Below are 20,060 nucleotides of genomic sequence, written 5' to 3'. Positions count from 1 at the left end.
CATCATTGTGAGAGAGGTTTGTCTGAGTTTCTGAACCACATATGGAAGAAAAGGGAGAGTTCATCTATAGAGCATTGCCCTTGTACTGAGGATGTGGAAATAGGTCAGTGATTTGCTGCTTGAGCAGCAACACGCTTACCAGATGCGTCAATAAGCTTACTCTCCTTGTCAGGAGGTGGTGCATCCTCAGAATTTTGCAAATTAGCTCTTTTCCTAGCAATGGAGATGACCAAAGAGTCTGCTGGAATGTGATTTCTGATGTATATTGGATCTGAAGGAGAAGCTGTGTATTTCTCCTTCACTCTTGGAGTAACAATGCGAGCCCTAGCTGGATCTTGAAAAATATCACCATGTCTGAACATTACCTTAAGCATAGGGAGATTTTGTGTGGATTTATGAGAGGCCATTAGTGCCTCAAATAGAAAGTCATCCTGTATTGGATCTTTGTGGAGGAGTACCTGATGATATGTAGCAGCCCTTCCTACTAACTCCTGAAAAGATGTAGTGTCCTCTGGTGGTGAAGGCCTATCGGGTAGATCTCTATGTCAGCATTGGTGTATGTGTCAACATCATACTGTGACCATGGATCTATGTCTTCAGGCCTATGTGATGTGTCATCACTAGTGTCATGAATATTGTGACCCGAGTGTGCAGACCCTTAAGGAGATATGTCTAGTGAGTCTTCTGTAGAGTGTTATGGAGAAGGGGTTTGTGGTGGTGGAGGGGTAATTACTGGAGGAGATGTAGGCAGAGGTGAATGAGTCTCCTGTAGTTCCTTGTCCACTCTTTTCTGTTTTGTCGGAGGTTCAGTTGGGTCTAAAGCCTCCTTAAAAGTGAGCTGTCCCTTAGGAGTAGTTTTAACCAGTACTCTTCCAGTATGAGTTTGGAATTGTAATTGAGACTGTTTGGCTTGGAGCTGTTGCTTCACCTTGAGAAGAATTGGCTCCGGCAGATTTTTTGGTTCCAAAAGGGATTTCGGATTGAGTTTTTTCCTCGATGCCAAAACAGGTTTGCTTTTCGATACCAAAGATGTTGGTGCCGATGGAGGCAGTCTTTCCGGCACTGAAGCAGTGGACACCGAATCTGTTGATGTTTTCGGTGCCCGAGACACCGATACACAGCTAGGTATGGAAGTTGGGGTTTCTGATTTATGTTTTGGTGCCGAGCCTGAGGGCGGTGCATCCAAACCAACTTTTCGATGCCTCCCATGGCCAGAAAGCAATCGATTACTTCTGTTTCCGGTTAGTCTTTTGCGTGGAGCAGGGACATGTTTACTCACTGCATGTTGAGGGATCCCCTTTATTTCCATAGTCATTTCGGCCTCTGAATCTGAATCTTGGACCGAAAATGCCTCTTCTTCAGCGGCTGATGCCTCTTGAATCTCCTGTTCAGTGTCCTACATGATGTCTTGAATACTGAAAATATCGGGTGTTTCCTACAATTCTTGCCTCTGCATTTCGCGGCGACAAGCTCTTTGATCTTGCCGAGTTTTCTTCGACCGGAACAACTGGCAGGCATCACAGTCTTCTTCTCGGTGTTCTGGCGACAGGCCGAGATTACAAACCTGATGGTCGATCGGTCTGAGGGAATTTGGAGTGACATCGGACAGAAACTGAATTTCGTCCGTTCCATTAGTTTTACATTCTCAGATATAGAGAATGGAGAAGAATGGCTGCCCTAAGGGCGTGGCCCCCGAGGGCCTCGATAGAAAAAGTCACATATATAGTGTTCCTCTGAACCCGGAACGCAATGTAACAAAGAATATTGCGATTGAAAACAATACCAATGGGTTTGGAGAGGTTTTCCCGAATCGAAAAGGCCTAGGACTGTCTCAGACCAGAGCTCAGAGAGAACACAACCGGAGCAGACAGCAGAAAAAAACAATCATGGAATCTGGGATCATGCACATTGCAAGCAAGAGGACTCGAAAGACCTTTAAAAAAAAAAAAAACAAAAAAAAAAAACTTGCAACCTTCCGGACCCAAACTAGATGGCAGAAGTATGCAGAGCATGTGTATCTACAGCTACACATGCCATCAAACGTGTGATTTCCCATTTTTAATTCTCGCAGGAAAGTTTGCTCTCAGATGCCAAAAAAAAAAAAAAAAAAAAAAAAAACAGCTCAATGCAATAATACCAAATTTGGCACAAACTTACAACTAATCCCCGATTTGGTGTAAATCAATTTGAGACATTAGTGTTTAACGATATATCTGGACCATTTGATGGCACAGTACCCATGCAGAACCACAAATTAAAATACTTGTTTCGCATCGGCCATGGGAGCTATTTTTCCTTCTCTATCAACCATTCTGGCAGCACGGATACAGAAAAAGACCAGTGGTGCCGAAACAATCTGTTTGTTGTCAACACTAGAGAAAATGTTGCGACTACTATTATAGGACTCTGAGAATTGCTCTCATTGTCTTGGGAAAAAGTGAGTAAGGATGTATAAGGAGCCAGCACACACTGACCCTCAGGCCAGTCATAGAGGGAGGTGGTGGGGGTGTGGGGCTGGCAAAGGAACCCTCCCTAAGGTTGATATGTAATAAGAAATAAACCACACATTGTTGCCCAATTGTCGGAAAGTGCCTCTTTTGACATGGTCATTCCCCCACTTCTTGCCTGGTTTCTGGTGCAACTTCGACTGAAAGTACACTGGGTCCCTACTAAACAGGTCCACAGTGCCAGATCTTTTTCCCCTACAACTGCACAGCAGTTTTTTCCCAATTTGCAAACCTTTAGTTGCCACTCTTAAGTCCCTAGTAAATGGTACCCCAGGTACCTAGGTCATGGTGTACTAAAGGACTGACCCTGAGGGCTGCAGCAGATAATGCCACGCTCAGGGACCCTCTCCCCTAAGTGCACCTAGTGTTGCTTTTGCAGACTGCGTGTCTTGGTGCAGACCTAAAATGAAAACACAACATGGCACACAGCCTGTGTGCCCTGTCCCATACACACTGCATGCAATATATGCAAGTCACCTCTGTAGCAGGTCTTTCAGCCCTAAAGGCAGGGTGCATTATACTGCATGTTAGGGCATACCTTCATGAGAAAATTTGCCCCTGCTATGCCTTTGTCAATTCTCAGACATAGTAAGTGAATAGTGAGGCTGTTGTAAGTACATGTGCTCGACACTGGTTATTTACGAGTTCCCCAGCTACATGATGCCTTCACTTGACAGTAGGGATGTTTGGTATCAAACATCACGTATTAATAAACCCTCACTGAATCCAGTGATGGATTTATTAATACATGTACGCAGAGGGCATCTTAGAGGTGCCCCCTGCAAACCTACCAACTCCTAGAGTGGCACTGACTGGTCAAACCCAGTACAGCCACCTTAAGACAGAGTTCTGGCCCTTGAGGTAACAGCCAATGTTATTGAGGGCTCAGAACAAAGGCCTGCTCTGGCAGAGGTGTGCCCTCCACTCCCAGGCAGGATGGACATTTCAGGGTGGGGAGCTTCAATGGCCTTCAAAGGCCTTGCCATCTTTGAAAGGCGACCCAGGCCTCTCCAGAAGGCTGACCAACAGTTCCTAGCTCCACTTTTGACAGCAGCAAGTGGTGGGAAAATTAAGTAAATTAGGAGGTGTGCCCACTTCATGCCAGTCCAACCCCTAGGGTGGACAAGCTGAGGTGGACTCTACTTTTTAAATTCCTCCATCTTGCATGAAAAGAATTAGGCCAATAGGGTTAGGGCTGTGCCCACTTCCCAAAGGAAGTAGTCATAGGAACAGTGTAGTCACCCTAAAGGTGGGTAGCCTGTTGGCTACCACCTGCAACCGCTGTAATGCCTCTAAATTCAGTATTTAGGTGGAACCCCTGAACCTGAGAATCAGATACCTGTCGACCTAAGAAGAGTCTGACAAAACAGAAGACCCCAGGCAGAGAAGACTGAAGACACCAACTGACTTAGCCCCAGCCCTACTGGCCTGTCTGTAGCCTTCAAAGAAACCTGCGCCCAGAAGACGACGATCCTGCAGTCCAACAAACACCAAAGCCTTGGAAGGACTGCTTGCCTTCAATAAAGAACAAGAACTCCCATGGACGGCGGACCTGTCCAAAATAAACAACTCCAAAGAAGAAAGAAGTCTACCTGAGGAACTGTAAAACCACCGCCTGGAACCACCTCTGCACCCGACGCCCACGGGCCGAGTTCAAGTGGGCCACCAGCTCAGTGAATGTTCCCCAGTGCTCCTGACTCAGAGTCCTTCATTGGCTGACCCCTGCCGGTCTCCACAGCAATGCCTGCAGCCTAAATCCGAGGACTCAACCTGACCTGCCCGGCAAGCTGTTTCGGACACCAAAAGGCACCCCTGCAGCAAGAGCCCTTGGAGAGCTAGACCATTGGTGTACCTACAACCCCAGGCATCTTAACTTACCTGGGCAGCTGTGGGTTTACCTCTCCCGGCCCCATGGCCAGAGCCTTCAGGCTGTTTCTGAAAGTAATCTCCTGCATTGGTTGACATTGGGAGCCCAGCCCTGTGTTGGCAATCTGCACCAGGACGCCTCTGTGCCGCTGAGAGTGTAAGTTTGGTGCTGCCTTGGGCCCCCCTCCCACTTGTACTTACCTCAACTCCAGGAGATCGACCCAGACCTCACCTCGGAGCAGCGCATCTTCAGTTACCCCCTGTCTCCATAGGATAACATTGGATGCCCGACCCTGTGTTGGCACTCTGCACCCGGCCACCTCTGTGCTGCTAAGGATGCACTCTTGGTGCTGATCTGAACCTCGCCTGCTGAAGACTTAAAACCCCAAAGACTGGAATTGTAAGTTGAGTACTTACCGGCAAAACTGCATCTTTGTTTCCCGCCACAGGTTAACATTGGAGACTCTAAAAATTGCACTGTCGATTTTTGAAACTGAAAAGTATTCTTATTTTAAAAACTGTTTACCTTATTATGAAGTTCTCTGGTTCAGATCATATATAAAAGCCTAGCTGCTCGCCGACACTACCACAAATAGAGCTCTAGACCTATCTATTTCTGCCTCTGCACATCTTTGGGGATCTACTGGACTCTCTGCACAGTGTACCTAATTTTAGTACACTATATAGAGGGAGAGCTTCCTACACCGATAGAAACACAGACTCAACTTGTACAGCCATATGTGTGTACACAGTAATTCTATACCGTATGACTACAGGCCCTTTACTGCCAACTTTCAGTTTTTTAATTTATGTACGTTTTTATGGAGTAATGTGAATAGCAGTATCGTGGAGGTTGTCATCAGGGGTTTCATCAGTGATGTCATCAATGTCATTTGAGATATCGTCGGGATGTTTTCAATTATGTCATTCAACATGTCATGTAATGCATGAAGTCATAAGCAGTGCATGACGGGGACCAAAGTTATGGTTAGGTCACTAAATTGTAAGTAGCAAATACCATTTTCTTATGATTTTTAGATGTTAGCTCATATTTGTTTTCTGTAGCAACTTCCAAAGGACAGCAATTCCCCAAGCTCTTGGTGAACAGAACAAACTTTGCATGTGATATGGGTTATTTCAGTGTAAAAGGCATTAATGAAACAAATTATCTGGAAACATACCTCGCTCTTCCTGGTCTTTGAAGTGCCACCAGTACCCTTTGGAAGGGTGATACCTGCAGTAGGACATGGCTTCATCGAAGGCTGACTGGATACCATGTACAGCACCAAGCTGAAGAAGCACAAACCAAATGTAAAAACAATGAATTACACAACACAACAAGTAACACAAAAGAGATATCATGCATACTGTACAAATCAAATCTATGAAAAACAAACCGCAACAATGCTCAGGTATCCAGCTTTTCACCACTCAGGCTAAAAGTTAAAAGTTTCACACAGAATGACAGTGAACTGCTCGTATTCCCCAGTTCTAGAAACAGTCTTTTAAAATCACAGAGTATATTGGTAAACAAATCGAATTTCAGATTCTAATACAAACATTTAAGATACTAACACTAAAAGACAGTGATTTGAACGTTTGCAGCCTATTCTTTATAAAACAATATCTGTTTTTCTGAAAAAACATTTTCCATGTAAGTACCAAAAGGCAGACACAAGTAGGAGATAACATTACAGGATCATATACTGATGGGAGCTGAGCCCGATGCTGAATGGGAAAACATCCACTGAAAGCAACAATCATACACATAATGAGGATGCTGACATGTAAAGGATAGCAAGTGTAACTCTTTCTAGTGTTGAGTGAGAAACCACCCTGGTAATGTGTATAGAGGTCAAAAGACAAACCATACATAGCACAACAAAAGGATCAAAGTAATAATATTGCCTGAACACGCTGTTGGAACTGGCTCCCCAGCAGTCTTCAAATACAGCTGCCATAACGGAACTCCAGAGTCAATGTCGGAAGATGCAGAGGGCTGGGCCTGCTGTAATAATAACTGCATAGCGGGCCTCCCTGGGGGCATAGAAGGCCACAACCCAACACTCTTCAGTGATCAATGGCTTCAAAAATCTGTTGACCCTCAAGGCCTCTCGTCTCTGTTTGTTGTGGAGTGTGCTCATAAAGTGCCCACTTGGAGGCACACCGGGGGAGGACACCAAGGCCAACTGTACCCAACTACTCAACTACAGAGACCGTGATCACCTCCTACAGAAGGCCAAGGAAGTAGCTCCTATAAGATTATAAGGGTAGGTAATGCAACAGTATCTCTATACCCTGACTACACTCTGGTGGTTCAGAGGGGACGAGTCTCCTTTCAGGTGATCAAGTGACAGCTGAGAGCCGAAAGGCTCATGCCTTTTTGTTTCCGCCCCACTTGAAGGTTGTACATGAATCACGCTCTCTGATTTTTGATGAAGTAAAATCCGTCTGGGTTTGGTTAGAGCAGCAATACCCCAACGCACATCGTTCACCCCCTCCAGAGAGAGCACAAAGGGTGTAGCATGGACTACCTTGTTGCTATAGGCAGCCGAGGCAAAGCGAGTTATTTCAAAGGCAGCACCCTCCCCACAACAAGCCCTAGAGGGCATAGTAGAAGTACTGACCACAATGGCTTTCACTATGTTCATAGAAACGTCAGCCCTCTCTGTCAAGCTCATCAGCAAGCGTCACTTTGGACTCTGACTCTAATGCCAGTGTATCTCTCTTCCCACCTGTGACACTGCGGATACTGTAATATGATTTCAAAGCAACTCTCTTACATTATGTTCATTATTGTCAAACCAATGGCCAATGGTATGTCATAGGCTAACCTTATTTTCAAACTCCCTCCCCTGCCGTATGGTCCCTGGCTGCTGGTGGGCCTGCTGAGGTAACTAAAATACACATGCAGAGCTGCTGGTAATACAGTAAGATGACTTCTACTTCTTCCTCCAGTGTTCTTTCCCTGGAGTTCTTGAGTAGCCAGTCCAGTATGTATTTATACACTAATTCTGTTCCCTACTGAAAGGGACAATAATTATCTCCACTGGTTCACCTATTTCATACGACTGCATGATAGTGTATCTGTTTTTTTTTCCTAATTTGTTGTACTGAAATACTGCAATGACTACAATTCAACAAAACATCAGAATGTCAGGGGGTTACTGCACAAAAGGGCATAGGGTTCTGGCACAGTTTCCTCATAGAAAAACCAACATAGTATACTTAGAGGGGACATCGCCTTTCTGCCCCGGAAATCACAAAACATGGGATAGGGTCCCTACGCCAATTCCCACATGGTGCATGTCGCTAGAGCTGTTGGAAGATGTTGTCTACAGAGATACACTTGGTTCCGCAATTGACAACTACTTTACTGAAAATGAAGACTCAGCTTCTACACCACTGTTGGAGTGGGAGGCCTTTAAAGGTAGGTGGTAACTAGGGTGACTTCAATAGACACTGCTACCGGAGTGCAGAAAGCAGTTCTCAAGGAACTACATGATGTAGAAAATCAATTAAGCAGACTAGAACAAGACTCTGTACACGACCCGACACAACAGACAGCCCAACAGGACATTAGGGGCAACAACATGCAGAACTCCTTGAACAAATTCGACTGCTTGACTACAAAAGATATAGACTCCAAGGGAGACAGAGTGATACCCTCCTTGCCCGCATGATTCGTCCGCAGCTTTCGCCCACGCCATTTCTATCCATAAACACATCTGATGGCACACATGCTATTACTGAAATAGCTCTTAATTACGCCTTTTTCATACCTACAATGCATACTTGTATGAATCCTACACCACCCTCTACTCCCAGAGGGAAGAGAGGACTTCTTGAACTCAATACGACTCCCGCGTATCTCGTTGGTGGCATCTGAGGCTATGGCGGCATCCCTCACCTCTGAAGAACGTCACACTGCCATTCAAGGAATGGTCCGTAGTAAGTCACCATTGAGTTTTACTCTACCTTTGCGTCTAGGGCCCTGCTTAGAGAAGCTTTACAAGGCCTCCTTGGAGGCACTGCCCCCCTCACAACTAGCCAGGAACTAGTCACCACCCTGCTTAAGCCTGGGCGAGACCTGGAGGAATTTGCCTTACAGACTCCTCTCTATTTTGACTACTGATTATAAGATTCTTCGTAAGGCCCCGGCCCAAAGACTCTTACCGTTACTGCCAGAGTTGGTCCATGTAGAGCAATGTGGCTTTGGCCCTTGTAGGAATACCTCACTGAGTATCAGACGCCTCTACCAAGTCACGGAGCTAGCACAAGACATTTTCCCCAAACGCAGGTTGCCTATCCCATGACCTGCAGCAAGCATTTGACTCCATAGACTTGAAATATTTTGTTCTCAGTGCTGCAGAAGTTTTGCTTTCCTGCTGCCTTCATAGCGTGTGTTAAGGTACTGTACGCTCACCCAACAGCTCGGGCCAAAACGAGCATTCAGATCTTTGAGCTATACACAATATCCTGAGGCACATGCTAGGGATGCCCCTATCGCCTTTATTATTCGTGTTGGCAATAGAACTTCTGGCGCAGAAGCTTCGCCAAGAAGCACGAACCTGGGATATTTTGCACAGACCTCCTTCACACTCGGTTTCTTTATGACATGCTTGTATCCATCAGTGATATTGAAAGGGACCTTACTCCCATTTCTAACAACCGTCAGCTCTTTGGTAGTCTGTCTGGCCTGTATGTAAACTATGCCAAGTCCTATGATTTTCCCTTTCAAGGGCCAGCAATGAGTGATAGTATTCCCCCTTGGTGACCACGAAGTCCCGGTGGCGCATCATACTTTTCGCTACTTAGGTATTCAGGCTTATTGGGGCACACCGATCTCCTTGAGAGCAACCCACTAAAAGACATTTCCGCATTGAGAGCTCAGGTTAAGTTCTGGATCAAACTGCCTTTATCAGTGATGGGCAGGCTGGGACTTGCCAAAATGGTGATGCTCCCTAAATTATTATATTACTTTGTCAACCTTCCAGCAGTAATTCCACAGAATATCTTCAAAACCCTGGACACTTTTGATTGACCTTATATGGGAACTGGGCTATCAGCGCAATGGGCTTCATAAGTTAGAACTGCCAACAGATGGTGGGAGCCCAGTGGTGGCTGCCACTCACCGGGGGTGACAGGGTAGGGTAGGGGGTGAAAAAAAGAAAGAAGAAAAAAAAAAAAAAAAAGCTTACCTGTCCGTCCTCGTCCTCTGCCTGTTCCCAGGCTCCCAGACAATCACAATGCTGCTGTCACCAGCAACATTGTGATTCGCCACTCAGACTGGGATTGGGAGCCTGGGCATGTTCTCCACTCAGCTGTGCAATACAGCCGGGTAGAGAACATGCAAAGTGCGCATGTCTGTTTGGCTGGCCAACATGGACGGCCAAATAGACTTGGATACTTTATAGTGCACACACCCCTCCCTGTGGCCCCCTCCCCTCCAGCCCAGCCACGCCCCTTCTTCCAGGAAAAGTAAAATGATAACGTAGCGCTATTATCATTTTATTTTTCCTTTCCCCACATTCCAGTGGAGCGACGCGCTCCTCAGCCTTAGCGTAGAAGCCACCCCTGTGGGGGCCTTTGGCCCTAGATTTCCGTGCTATTACCTTGCTGCTTAGTTGCTGTGGCTTTCATATTGGCTGCTGGTCTAAATTTACAGGAAATAAATTACACATTTCCTAAACTGCACACAGGGAACTCAACAATCTTTGCTTGTGGCGGGAAGCAAATGTCCCTTACCTGCTTTACCCTTGCACGTCCGCAATGCCCTTCAATACTGGCACTTTGGACTCCATATTGCAAGGCACATGCCTGCTTACACTCTGAACATCCCACTATGTGGCCTCCCTTCCCCGAAATGTATTCTCTCCTTGGCCAGGCTGGCTCCCTGGGAGGCTGCTGGTGTTTATGTGCTGTGTGATCTTTTTGCAGATGGGGAGTTGATCTTGCACCGTGACTTTATCCAGTATCATGGCCTTCCTGGTGCTTTATTCCTTACACATACCTTCATACTGCAGTTCACACGTAATCATTGGTCCCCACAGGGAGCTGAACCGAATGTGCCTGCAGTGTGCAGGCGGCTTACAAAATGGGCACAGAAGGCATTGGGTTAAATGGCTATACAAAGGGATGAAATCCAATTTACATGTAGACCTGTTGGCACACTGGGAAACTGACTTAGTCCGCCCCCTTCATGACAAAGAATGGCAGTTTCTACTAGAACATTCCAGTAAGACACCTCAGAATACTAAAGTAAAATTTATACAGTATACACTTTTTCATAGAGCATATCTGACGCAATCCACACTACATAAGATGTTTTCCTGTTTCTAAATCAAATTGTCTGAGATGCCGTGCGGAAGACGCAGCTTTTTTGCATGTGATATTGGGGTGTACTGGGTTATCCTGTTACTGGAAGGGTGTGTGCAATGCACTTAGGACTCTTGCCGCATGCATGTACTGGGATGCCATGGAACACTGTAGACTGGGTTATACCCTCGGCCCAAATTTTCCCTTGACACAATCCCGCTTCATAGACCTAGCACTCTTACTGGCCAAATGGCAGGCGACACGCCGCTTGAAGTCGCCTACTCTGCCCTCAGTTTGGAGCTGACGCGAAAAGGTCTGCCGCTGGAGTTTGGCTGAGGCTATGGCTCTGAGAAGGAAGGAATACAGAGGACTGCGTAAAATGCCCTATGGCTCGGTTATGGGACACTTTGTTGGAGCAGTTCTGTGCGGGAGTCCAGGACACCTCCTAACCCCTCCAATGTTAACCTGGGCACTCTCCAATGGCCCTCGTATCCCCCTGTACCTCCCATGAAAGTAATGGAGGGCATTCCTGTTGCAGTTCTATGGAATCCAACACTGGGTGGGATTCTCTTCTATCTTATTTCATACTTTTAATGATCTGTTCGAAATGGGTTGGCATCTGGTCTGTTTAGTTGGGTAGTTTGTGGGTGGCTATAATGCTTTCTTCTTTCCTGGTTCATCCATATGTATCTTTATAATAGAGATACTCTCATTGATGCGAATGCTTACGTACCACTGAGTTATTTCCTCATGATCATGTGAGTTATGTATATTGGACTTGGTTCAAAAGTATGTGATTGTACCTTTACCAACTGCTTTACATGGAGTATGTTGCAAAACCTGTAACATATGTCTACTCTGTTAAAATTAATAAAATATGTTTAAAAATATATATATATTGCCTGAAATAGACGCGAGCAAAATGCAACCAGAGTCTTTCACATTATTTATAGTTTGACTCAATGCACCATTTTCAAACTAGAACAAAGACAATTAGGGGTTTGTTTTCTAGTTTATAGTCCTTTACTATGGTAGCAAATCACCACAAGTTAGAGCTCTCCGTGAAATCAAGTCTAAAATTTTCAGAACTGCTGCTTTCCGATTGGCTCACTGCAGAGCACTGACCTAGCTTGGATTATAAAGGAAAATTGCTCAATGGTGGCTATTAAGAGTCAAACGTGTTTGTTCATAATAATATGGTTCCCTTTTTAGGTTTCACTTCCTGTGCATGTACAACTACAGAGGTAAGGGAATTTGTTGAAATAAGAACTGACCAAGTTATGAACGCCGAGGGCCAGATTCACTGAGGTGTTTCTGTGAGTAGTCATAACTCACTCCAGGCTTAAGTGGCCTACTAATATTGTATTGACGTTGATATAGCTCTTTCCAGACGGTGTGTAAGATACTGCTAGACACGGTCACTCATAAAAAAAGATTTGAGTTGCAGTAGTTTTACATGGAGGCCGGTGTGAAGCTGTGCAATTGATACATACACATACATATAAGAGCCAATTAGATTGCCCCCTATGGCCATAGTGTGCTCGTGTACAGTTGTGGGATGCTCACCTTAAAAATGCATACTTTGCATAACTTATCTTACTTATGCCTACAACCTCCTCTGGGGTAAATGCCATAAACTAGTACTCACCAGCCATCTCTGTCCTGAGCTCTTCTTTCTGACTTCAGGTGTAACCTATCTCCTTGCAGTCAGCCTCCAGGCCTCAACACCAGGTGTTTCTAGGCCTTCCTCTTTTCCTTCTCCATTGAGGTTTCCAGGTGAGGGCTTGCCTAGTGGTGTTTGACGCAGGCTGGCTGAGTGTCTGACCTCTCCAGCCCCAGCATCTTTTCATGATTTCTTCATGAGCAGGGAGTTGGAAAGTCCGCTGCCAAAGACCGTTGTTGCTGATGGTGTTTGGCCAGCGGATTTGGAGGATTTTCGTGAGACAGGTGTTGATGAAGGTATGGACTTTGTTGGTGGTGGTCACTTTTGTCCTCCCAGTTTCTGCTCCATACAGAAGGACAGATTTTACGTTGGTGTTAAAAAGCCTGATCTAGTTTTCTGCTGCCTTAGGTCCTTGGAGCTTTAGATCTTTAGCTAAATGAAGGCAGCCCTTGCTTTACAGATTATTTCCTTGACGTTGGGGGTCTGTGCTGCCCTGTTTGTCTAGGACACTCCCCACGTAGGTGAAGGCCTCACCCTCGTCCAGTGTATAGCCTGCAAGAGTGAACGCAGTTGTGCTTGCCATGTTAGCCTTCAGGATCTTGTTTTTTCCCCTGTGGATGTTGAGGCCCAGTTTTGCTGATGTGGCTGTCACTTTGTCAGTCTTTTCCTGCATCTGCAGATGTATATGGGACAGTACGGCCAGGTCATCTGCAAAGTCCAGATCGCTGAGCTGTGCCCAAGGTGTCCACTGGATCCAATTTCTTCCCCTTGCTGTGGATGTCTTAATGATCCAGTCCATGGCCAGCAGGGAGGGTAAAGGTGAGAACAAACAATCCTGGCGGGCCCCAGACCCAACTTTGAAGGTTTCCCTGAGTTGTCCTCCATGGACTATCTTGCTGGTCAATCTCTTGTAAGACTTCCTGATGGTTCTTTCGAATTTATCTGCCACACTGTAGTGGCGGAAGAGTTTACAACGGGTCTCTCCGTCCATGCTGTTGATTGCCTTCTCGTAATCAATGAAGTTGACATAGAGGGTGAAGTTCTATTCCATCGACTGCTCAATGATGATGCGCAGTGTTGCAGTCTGGTCTGTGCAGGACCTATCTTTGTGAAAGCCATCTGTGTGTGGACTAGCTACTGTTCCAATTGCTGTTTTTGATTGGCCAAATGTGGAGTTGTGGGAACATGTGCATGCCCACTCTGTTTAAATGAGCGGCCACATCTGCCAGACACTTGGCAACAGCTATTGGAGCTGTGGTGACCCGAAGGGTAGCACTGAACTGATAGTTAACCACTTATCACAAAACAAAGGTACTAGTATCCTTCAGGTCTAAAGCCATCAGTGCTCCTTGTGGAGCTGGAAGATGACATCCTGCAAGGTTGCCATACAAAAGTGATCCAACAGGATGTACCAATTCAGTGGCCTCAGGTCCAATATAGCCTGGATGGAGGCTTCCTTCTTTGAAATATGAATGTACAGCAAGTTATATGCCTTATTCCCATTGGTATGGCAGAATGAGCTGTATTGTGCCCTTTTTTAAGGAGTGCTTGGACCTCTTCCAAGACAGGGAGGTGGTTTTGGCTGAGAATGTGTCGGCATGGTAGTATATAAGAGGGGGTGGGGTGGATTTCTTTAATTTTTGTTTAAAAAAAAGAATATGTAATGTTTTTAACATGTTCATATAACAAAATGAATTTCCCTCCACCATCTTAAGAGGAAGCGTGCCTCTCTCTGAATTACATATTTTTCACAGAAAAAAAAAACTCAAGGCAAGGCTCTTTGAGGAGTAGTTCGACACACAGCGACAACCACCAATGCCTGGATACCCCCGGGGTGATAAGCTACGCTTTACAAATACTATGATTGATTGATTGATTAATATACAGTGTACCCCATGGATCACGTCATAACATTATGAGATACAATATCCATGATATTATCACAATATCCCAATTACAGAACTAAAGATATCAAGCAGTACCATCTATTTCCTCTGACTGTTACTCTTGGCTTTCTTAATTTTACTCTCTTTGTTCAAACGCTCTGCTACTAGTTACTATTCTAATATACCCCCCCTGGGCCCACGTCCTTTAATGCAGTTTGTTAAGAATCCCACACTCCCCTTTACACATTTAAAAATTTCATTCTACCACAGGTGCCTTGTTGGAGCCATCAGTTTTATCAATTTAAGTGCTATGCATTTCTTAGCAACCACAAGGCCCAGCTCTACTATTCAAGATATATTTTGGGTGCCCCTCAGACCAAGCATGTTTTGATATTCGGATGTAATGTTATATGTATTAAAGCGCACAGTCTTTCCACCATCTTCTGCCAGAATTTGTCCATGCTCTGAAACACCCACAACATAAGTATACAAGTTCCCACTGATGCCTAGCATCTCGAGCTATTATCAGCTATCTCATGGTTCATGGTATGTAATAGTTATGGTGTTACGTCTACCCGATGTACACACTTGTAATTAATTAATTTCAGGCTTGCATGTCTAGTAACTTTGCTGTTTCAGAATATCCTCTCCAATATCCCTCATCCAACGTGCCTTCATGTTATCAAGTTTTTTTTTGGTTTCCACCGGCAGCACAGCCAATATAGTCTAAATATTAGTGTTTTCCTCATCTTGCAAACCCTGCATTGCCTGGCTAGCCACATGAATTTCCAGCAGCTCCTATAGACATCGGGCCAGCTCCTTCTTATGGCTGCTGCTAATCCAGCGAATGCAGTGTCCAAACCCAATCATCAATGCATTCCAGAATTGTGGCAATCCCATCAGTCTTTCATTCTCTTACAAATCTCCCATTTATTGTGATTTCCCCTCTGGCCGGGTGTCTCGTATAAATTGTTGCGACTGGTTTGGATACAAAATTGTGTGTCATGACATTAGTTGTGGTAAATATATATATATGTTTATATTATGTTTCACTACCTTTTTTTCCACAGACAGACTATTGTTTTAAGTGAGTAGGCATACATACTATTTACTGGAGGCCAATGCGGTCACTCTCAGATCCAAAGGCTGCTTCAGCAACTGCAGTATAGCACATACTGAATTCACTTGCCCCTCTTCCAGCCAATGTGTTTTTATTGTTGCTGTGCTGCCTGACAATATGCTTTAAACTTTGGTGCCTGCATTCCACCTCTTTCCTACGGTTATTGTAGTATTTACAGGGGTACCTGGTCTCCCCTTTCCCTAATACAGCCTCCAGAGTATTTCATCTAGTTTATGAAAATATGCTTTCTGGATAAACAGTGGTATCTGTTGCAAAACAGAGCACTCTTGGAACTGTAATCATCTTGCTGATAGCTGTGCTTGCCATGAGAGACGCTGGGTGTGGTGGTATACATGTCCCCACTCAGCACTAGACATAATTTCTAGTTTTCAGGATGGATGATCGGAATCTCCAATAGCATCTCCATATCCATATCCATTCCTACTTGAGCCTTGTTCATGAAATATATATATCTCGAATGTATGCACATTCAGTGTGAAGCCCGGGAGTCAGCTCACTTCCTCCAATGCTGCTGCCATCCCAGGCCATTTATCCATTAGATCCCTCAGTGTCACAATATATCACCCGCATACAATATTATTAGGACTCATTTTGTATTGAGCTATTTACCTATGTGTGTGTGTGTGTGTGTCTGAGCCTAGCTAGTTGCACGAGTGATTCCATGTTAAGCGCAAAGATTAACGGTGATACTGGTTATCCCCGCCTGATTCCCCCTCTGAATGTTCCATCTATCAGAAAACCTTTGCCCTATGCATACCCGTGCCACACTTCCTGTGTACAGGAGTGAGATCCATTTAAAAAATCCTTCGCCCAGCATTTATATGATCAAGTGTTTTGTACATAAACATCCAATCCACTGTGTCAAATGCTCTGTGGGTATTTAGACTAACCAGCAGACATTTCTCCCCAGTTCCCCCGCATGTTGCATGACCAGGAATGCCAGTAGTATATGAAGGGTGGTTGTACACTCCCCTCCCCCTAACCCCCCAAAATAATCCCCGCCTGGTCCATGTGTACTACGGTTGCTTCTACCCTGACCAATCGTTTATTGGGGATATTCACAGGGATTTTTGCATCCACATTGATCATGTTTAATGGCCTGTATGACTCGCAATTCAATGCATCTTTACCCTCTTTTGGTATTACTACAATCTGCAATTCTGTCTTAGAATCTGGTAATATCCCTTTCACCTGTGCTTCCTAGTACATGCCCAACAATAGTGGCCCTAGTAAATCGACATTCTCATGGTACAATTTCGCTGGGAGACCATGAGGTTCCGGTACCTTCCCTGATCCCCATTTCTTAAATTGCCCATTTGATCTAGGTGACCTCTAGTGGAGTGTTGAGTTCATCCCTCATGTCTTCCATCAGTTTGGGTAGATAGGCTGTTTCTAGTAAAGCAGCAATTGCTGCCTCAGCCCCAATCATCTGTTTAGCGTATAGTACGGTATAAAAATCCTTAAATCTGTCTGTTATTGAGGCTAGCTCCTTCAGAATTAACCATTTTCATTATGAATCACTGCTATAGTGGTGTTGCTTTTTTCTCTGTTGACCAGCTATGCAAGCAGATGTCTGACTTTATTGCATTGCTTGTGTAGCAGTTCAATGTATGTTTTATAATCATATTTACCAAGTCGGTCTCTGGCTTATGTCATTTTCTATAAGGTCATTGCGCTCTTCCCATGATCTCTGTCCAGCTACTTTTTGCTAGTCCAATTTCCTGATGTGAGCCTCCAATGATCTTATTGTTCTCAGTGACTTCCTTACTCTGAATGCTGTACCTATACATTTTCCCATGATTGTCACCGTAAAGGCTTTCCATAACGTCCCTGTGGAGTCCCCTGTCTCCTTACTGATAGTGAATAAATCTCTTATGGCGACCCTCAGCTCCTCAGGGTAGGAAAGGTCTTGTATTTCATAGTATGTATCGGAGCCTTTAATCAGTGTACAGTTCTCGTCTCATCCATCCATTAGCTGCATGAACATAATCCGCAACCCCTTGGCAATCTCATATCAAGAGGCTGTAGCTATCTGGCAGTGATTCACAGACACCCACACTTATTATGCTGTTTACTGTGCCGGACATAGACCATCTAAGATCCGCAGTCCGAGTGGGGGCCAGCGATTGGCCTTGGGGCCTATGGCTAAATCTGCTGCGTTGCCAGAGCCCACTTTGCTACTAGTATTTCAGTGTACCCCCCAATGCATCAATCTCTTAATAAAAATACAATAATATTCACCTAAGGAATTATAAGAGAGGCAGACCAGAACGGGTGTGCTGCTATCTTTTCGGTGAAATAGGAAATCTAGGTCTTCTGCTTTAAGGCTGTGTGTTCACTCGGTCATGTTGCGCACATCCATGGACAGCCCAAAGCTACTGAGTTGTTTGTTCCATTGTTTGGTCTGTATGGAACTTTCAAGGCGTGACCGCAGTATCTCCCTGAACACCAAGGACTTTCAATCATTAAATGTTCTTCAAATAGTGCGGCCAAGCAAAACAACAGACTTTCCAACTCAGGGCATCAGCATGCACAATCCCCTCTCAGTGCTGCCCTATCCTACAAGCCGCTGCGCCCATCCAGTTCCTTGCTTAAGGATATAACCGCCGCATTCTTGGTCCACAAGTAGTCTGGAACCTTGACGTTTGGGTGCATTTTTATCTGCGGAGTAAGAGCTGTCCTAATCACCGCTTTTGCTAATGGTGCCCAATGGAGTAGGGGATCTTTATCCAGCAGCACAATGAGCTGTGTAGGGCTGCATCCACTCAAGCGCTATCTTCCAGAGTAGGGTGTGGTGTGGAATTCTAAGCAGTAGCCCTTCTGCTAACACCCACGGATCTGAGGTGATTTCTTCCCAGCAAGGGTACAAAACCTTTAGTTTCTGCGTCCCCAGGTGTTGTGTGAAAGGCACGGTGTCTGAGTGGGTGCGAATAAGCAGGTCAGTGCTTGAGAGCAGATACTTCTTTACTGGAGACCGCTCTGTCTTTGTTGTCCCTTTAACTGCTCCATGAGTGTTCCCTGCCTGGCTTGGACTCGTGCATGTTCTGCTGTTGGCACCAATAGCTTTCTGCCTGGCAAGAATGTGGGGTCTTGTTCCCACCGCTATACTGCTGTCAAGGAAAGATGCCCTTGGGAGTGGCAGGCTGCAGAGCATTCATGGATTTCTCAGTTATCCTCATTTCTTTTTTCCAAAGTCTCATCCACTTGGGACTAAAGAGATGTTTTCAATCGAATGGGATGTTGAGGAAGTGGGTTTACCCCAGGGACTGAAGTTGTGTGCTGGTGGACCAAGATACTGGTGGTTTGCACTAGGAGAGGCAGTATCCTCAGCATCGAGTGTGCAGCAGTTGTTGTCATTGGAAATAATCTTCCCCTTAGAGACTACATCCTTCCCCTCTCTTTATGTATGTCCAAGGGAGTCGCTGCATCCGCAACTCTATCTCATCCCAACGCAGCGAAGCCTGCTGTACTACAACAGCAAGCCAAGAGAATCAGCAATTCGGCACTGGTTGGTTACACCAACCAACAAATGCTTGCTGGCAGCATGGAGGCTTATGTTCCCCTTACCCGAAATGAGGCTTGCTTTCTTGTTTGTGCGCCACCAAAGAGTCTGTGGGGCGGGGGGAACATGCCCATGGATTTAATGAGGATCATTGAGAGAAACTTTCTTGAGCCTTAGCGGAACCACAGTAGCGTTGTCAGGGTCTTTGAAGTTGTCAGAGCTGACTTGAGTAACACCTTGAGCAAAGGCAGGATCTGAATGGTGCATGCAGTTTTGGAAAGGGTCTCCAGCAAAATGCCGTCCATGTCCTGTAGGACACGCATGTAGACATTATAGTGGTGGGGCAGTCTCTGAATTACAGCAGATACACTTTAGTATCATATGGCTGTGATGGCATACCCAAGTATGGCTCCAGATCCTGATCCTTTGTTGGATTAATGTAGTCATCCCACTGGTTGTCTTGCCTCTGCAGGCTGGAAATCAGTTGTCATACAAGCTGCCTGGCCCAGAATGAAAATGAACAGAAATTTCAGGAGATCCAGGCTGAGGTGGTGGTGGTGGTGGTCATGGGGTGAGTGGGAGCTGAGTATGTTTACTGTGGCAGCAGCGATTGCCTGGGGTGTGCGAGGTTGTGGAGAAAGGCTTATTCCTTGTCATTATGCCTCTTGGGCACCAAGTGTCATGGTGCATCAAAGGCAAGCTTCTCTTCAATAGTTAGCCTCATCATCTTGAGCATCACGAGCAGCATGATTGGTGACTTTCCTGGGGACACCTTAGCGAAATCTTGTCAGTTTCAGGAAGAAGGAATAGCTGCTTCTCTCCAGAGTTCTTCTGCAAATCTCTGTAAGATAGAAGCCTCTGAACTCAGCGATAACTTAGTGTTGGGACTCGGAGGCGCTTTGTGTGTCAATTTTGGCTCCAAAGGGGTGAGGTTCAGTGCCTTTTAAGCAAAAGGGGCTTGCTAAGTGTCAAGGTTGGACACTGACTGCTGGGAGCTAGCTCGGATCTGAAGCCTTGTCTAGCTGCTGAGGGCAGCAGCGGACAGGAGGCTTTCTTTCAGCCCTGCTTGGGGTTTGATGCCAGACTCCCGCAGGAGTGGTGTTCTGCCTCAGTGTACTGGTGCAGAAGTGTGCATAGTTTTGGCTTCTGGTGTTGCGCAAGAGTCTTACTGAAGCCC

At 45.5% G+C, this 20,060-nt stretch overlaps 1 protein-coding gene across 1 annotated transcript in view; it reads right to left on the bottom strand.

Annotated features, from left to right (window-relative positions):
* Positions 1-20,060, bottom strand: part of MED6 (mediator complex subunit 6) — a 116,456-nt gene that overhangs the window by 18,153 nt on the left and 78,243 nt on the right. The window contains exon 5 of the mRNA XM_069208802.1: positions 5,555-5,663. Coding sequence (XP_069064903.1) covers positions 5,555-5,663 — 109 coding nt within the window. The remainder of the gene's footprint in view (positions 1-5,554; positions 5,664-20,060) is intronic.

This window comes from Pleurodeles waltl, chromosome 9, assembly GCF_031143425.1.
Source record: "Pleurodeles waltl isolate 20211129_DDA chromosome 9, aPleWal1.hap1.20221129, whole genome shotgun sequence".
Lineage (NCBI taxonomy): Eukaryota > Metazoa > Chordata > Amphibia > Caudata > Salamandridae > Pleurodeles > Pleurodeles waltl.
The sequence above is the reverse complement of the archived record's forward strand: the minus strand, read 5'-3'. Positions and strand labels throughout refer to the sequence as shown.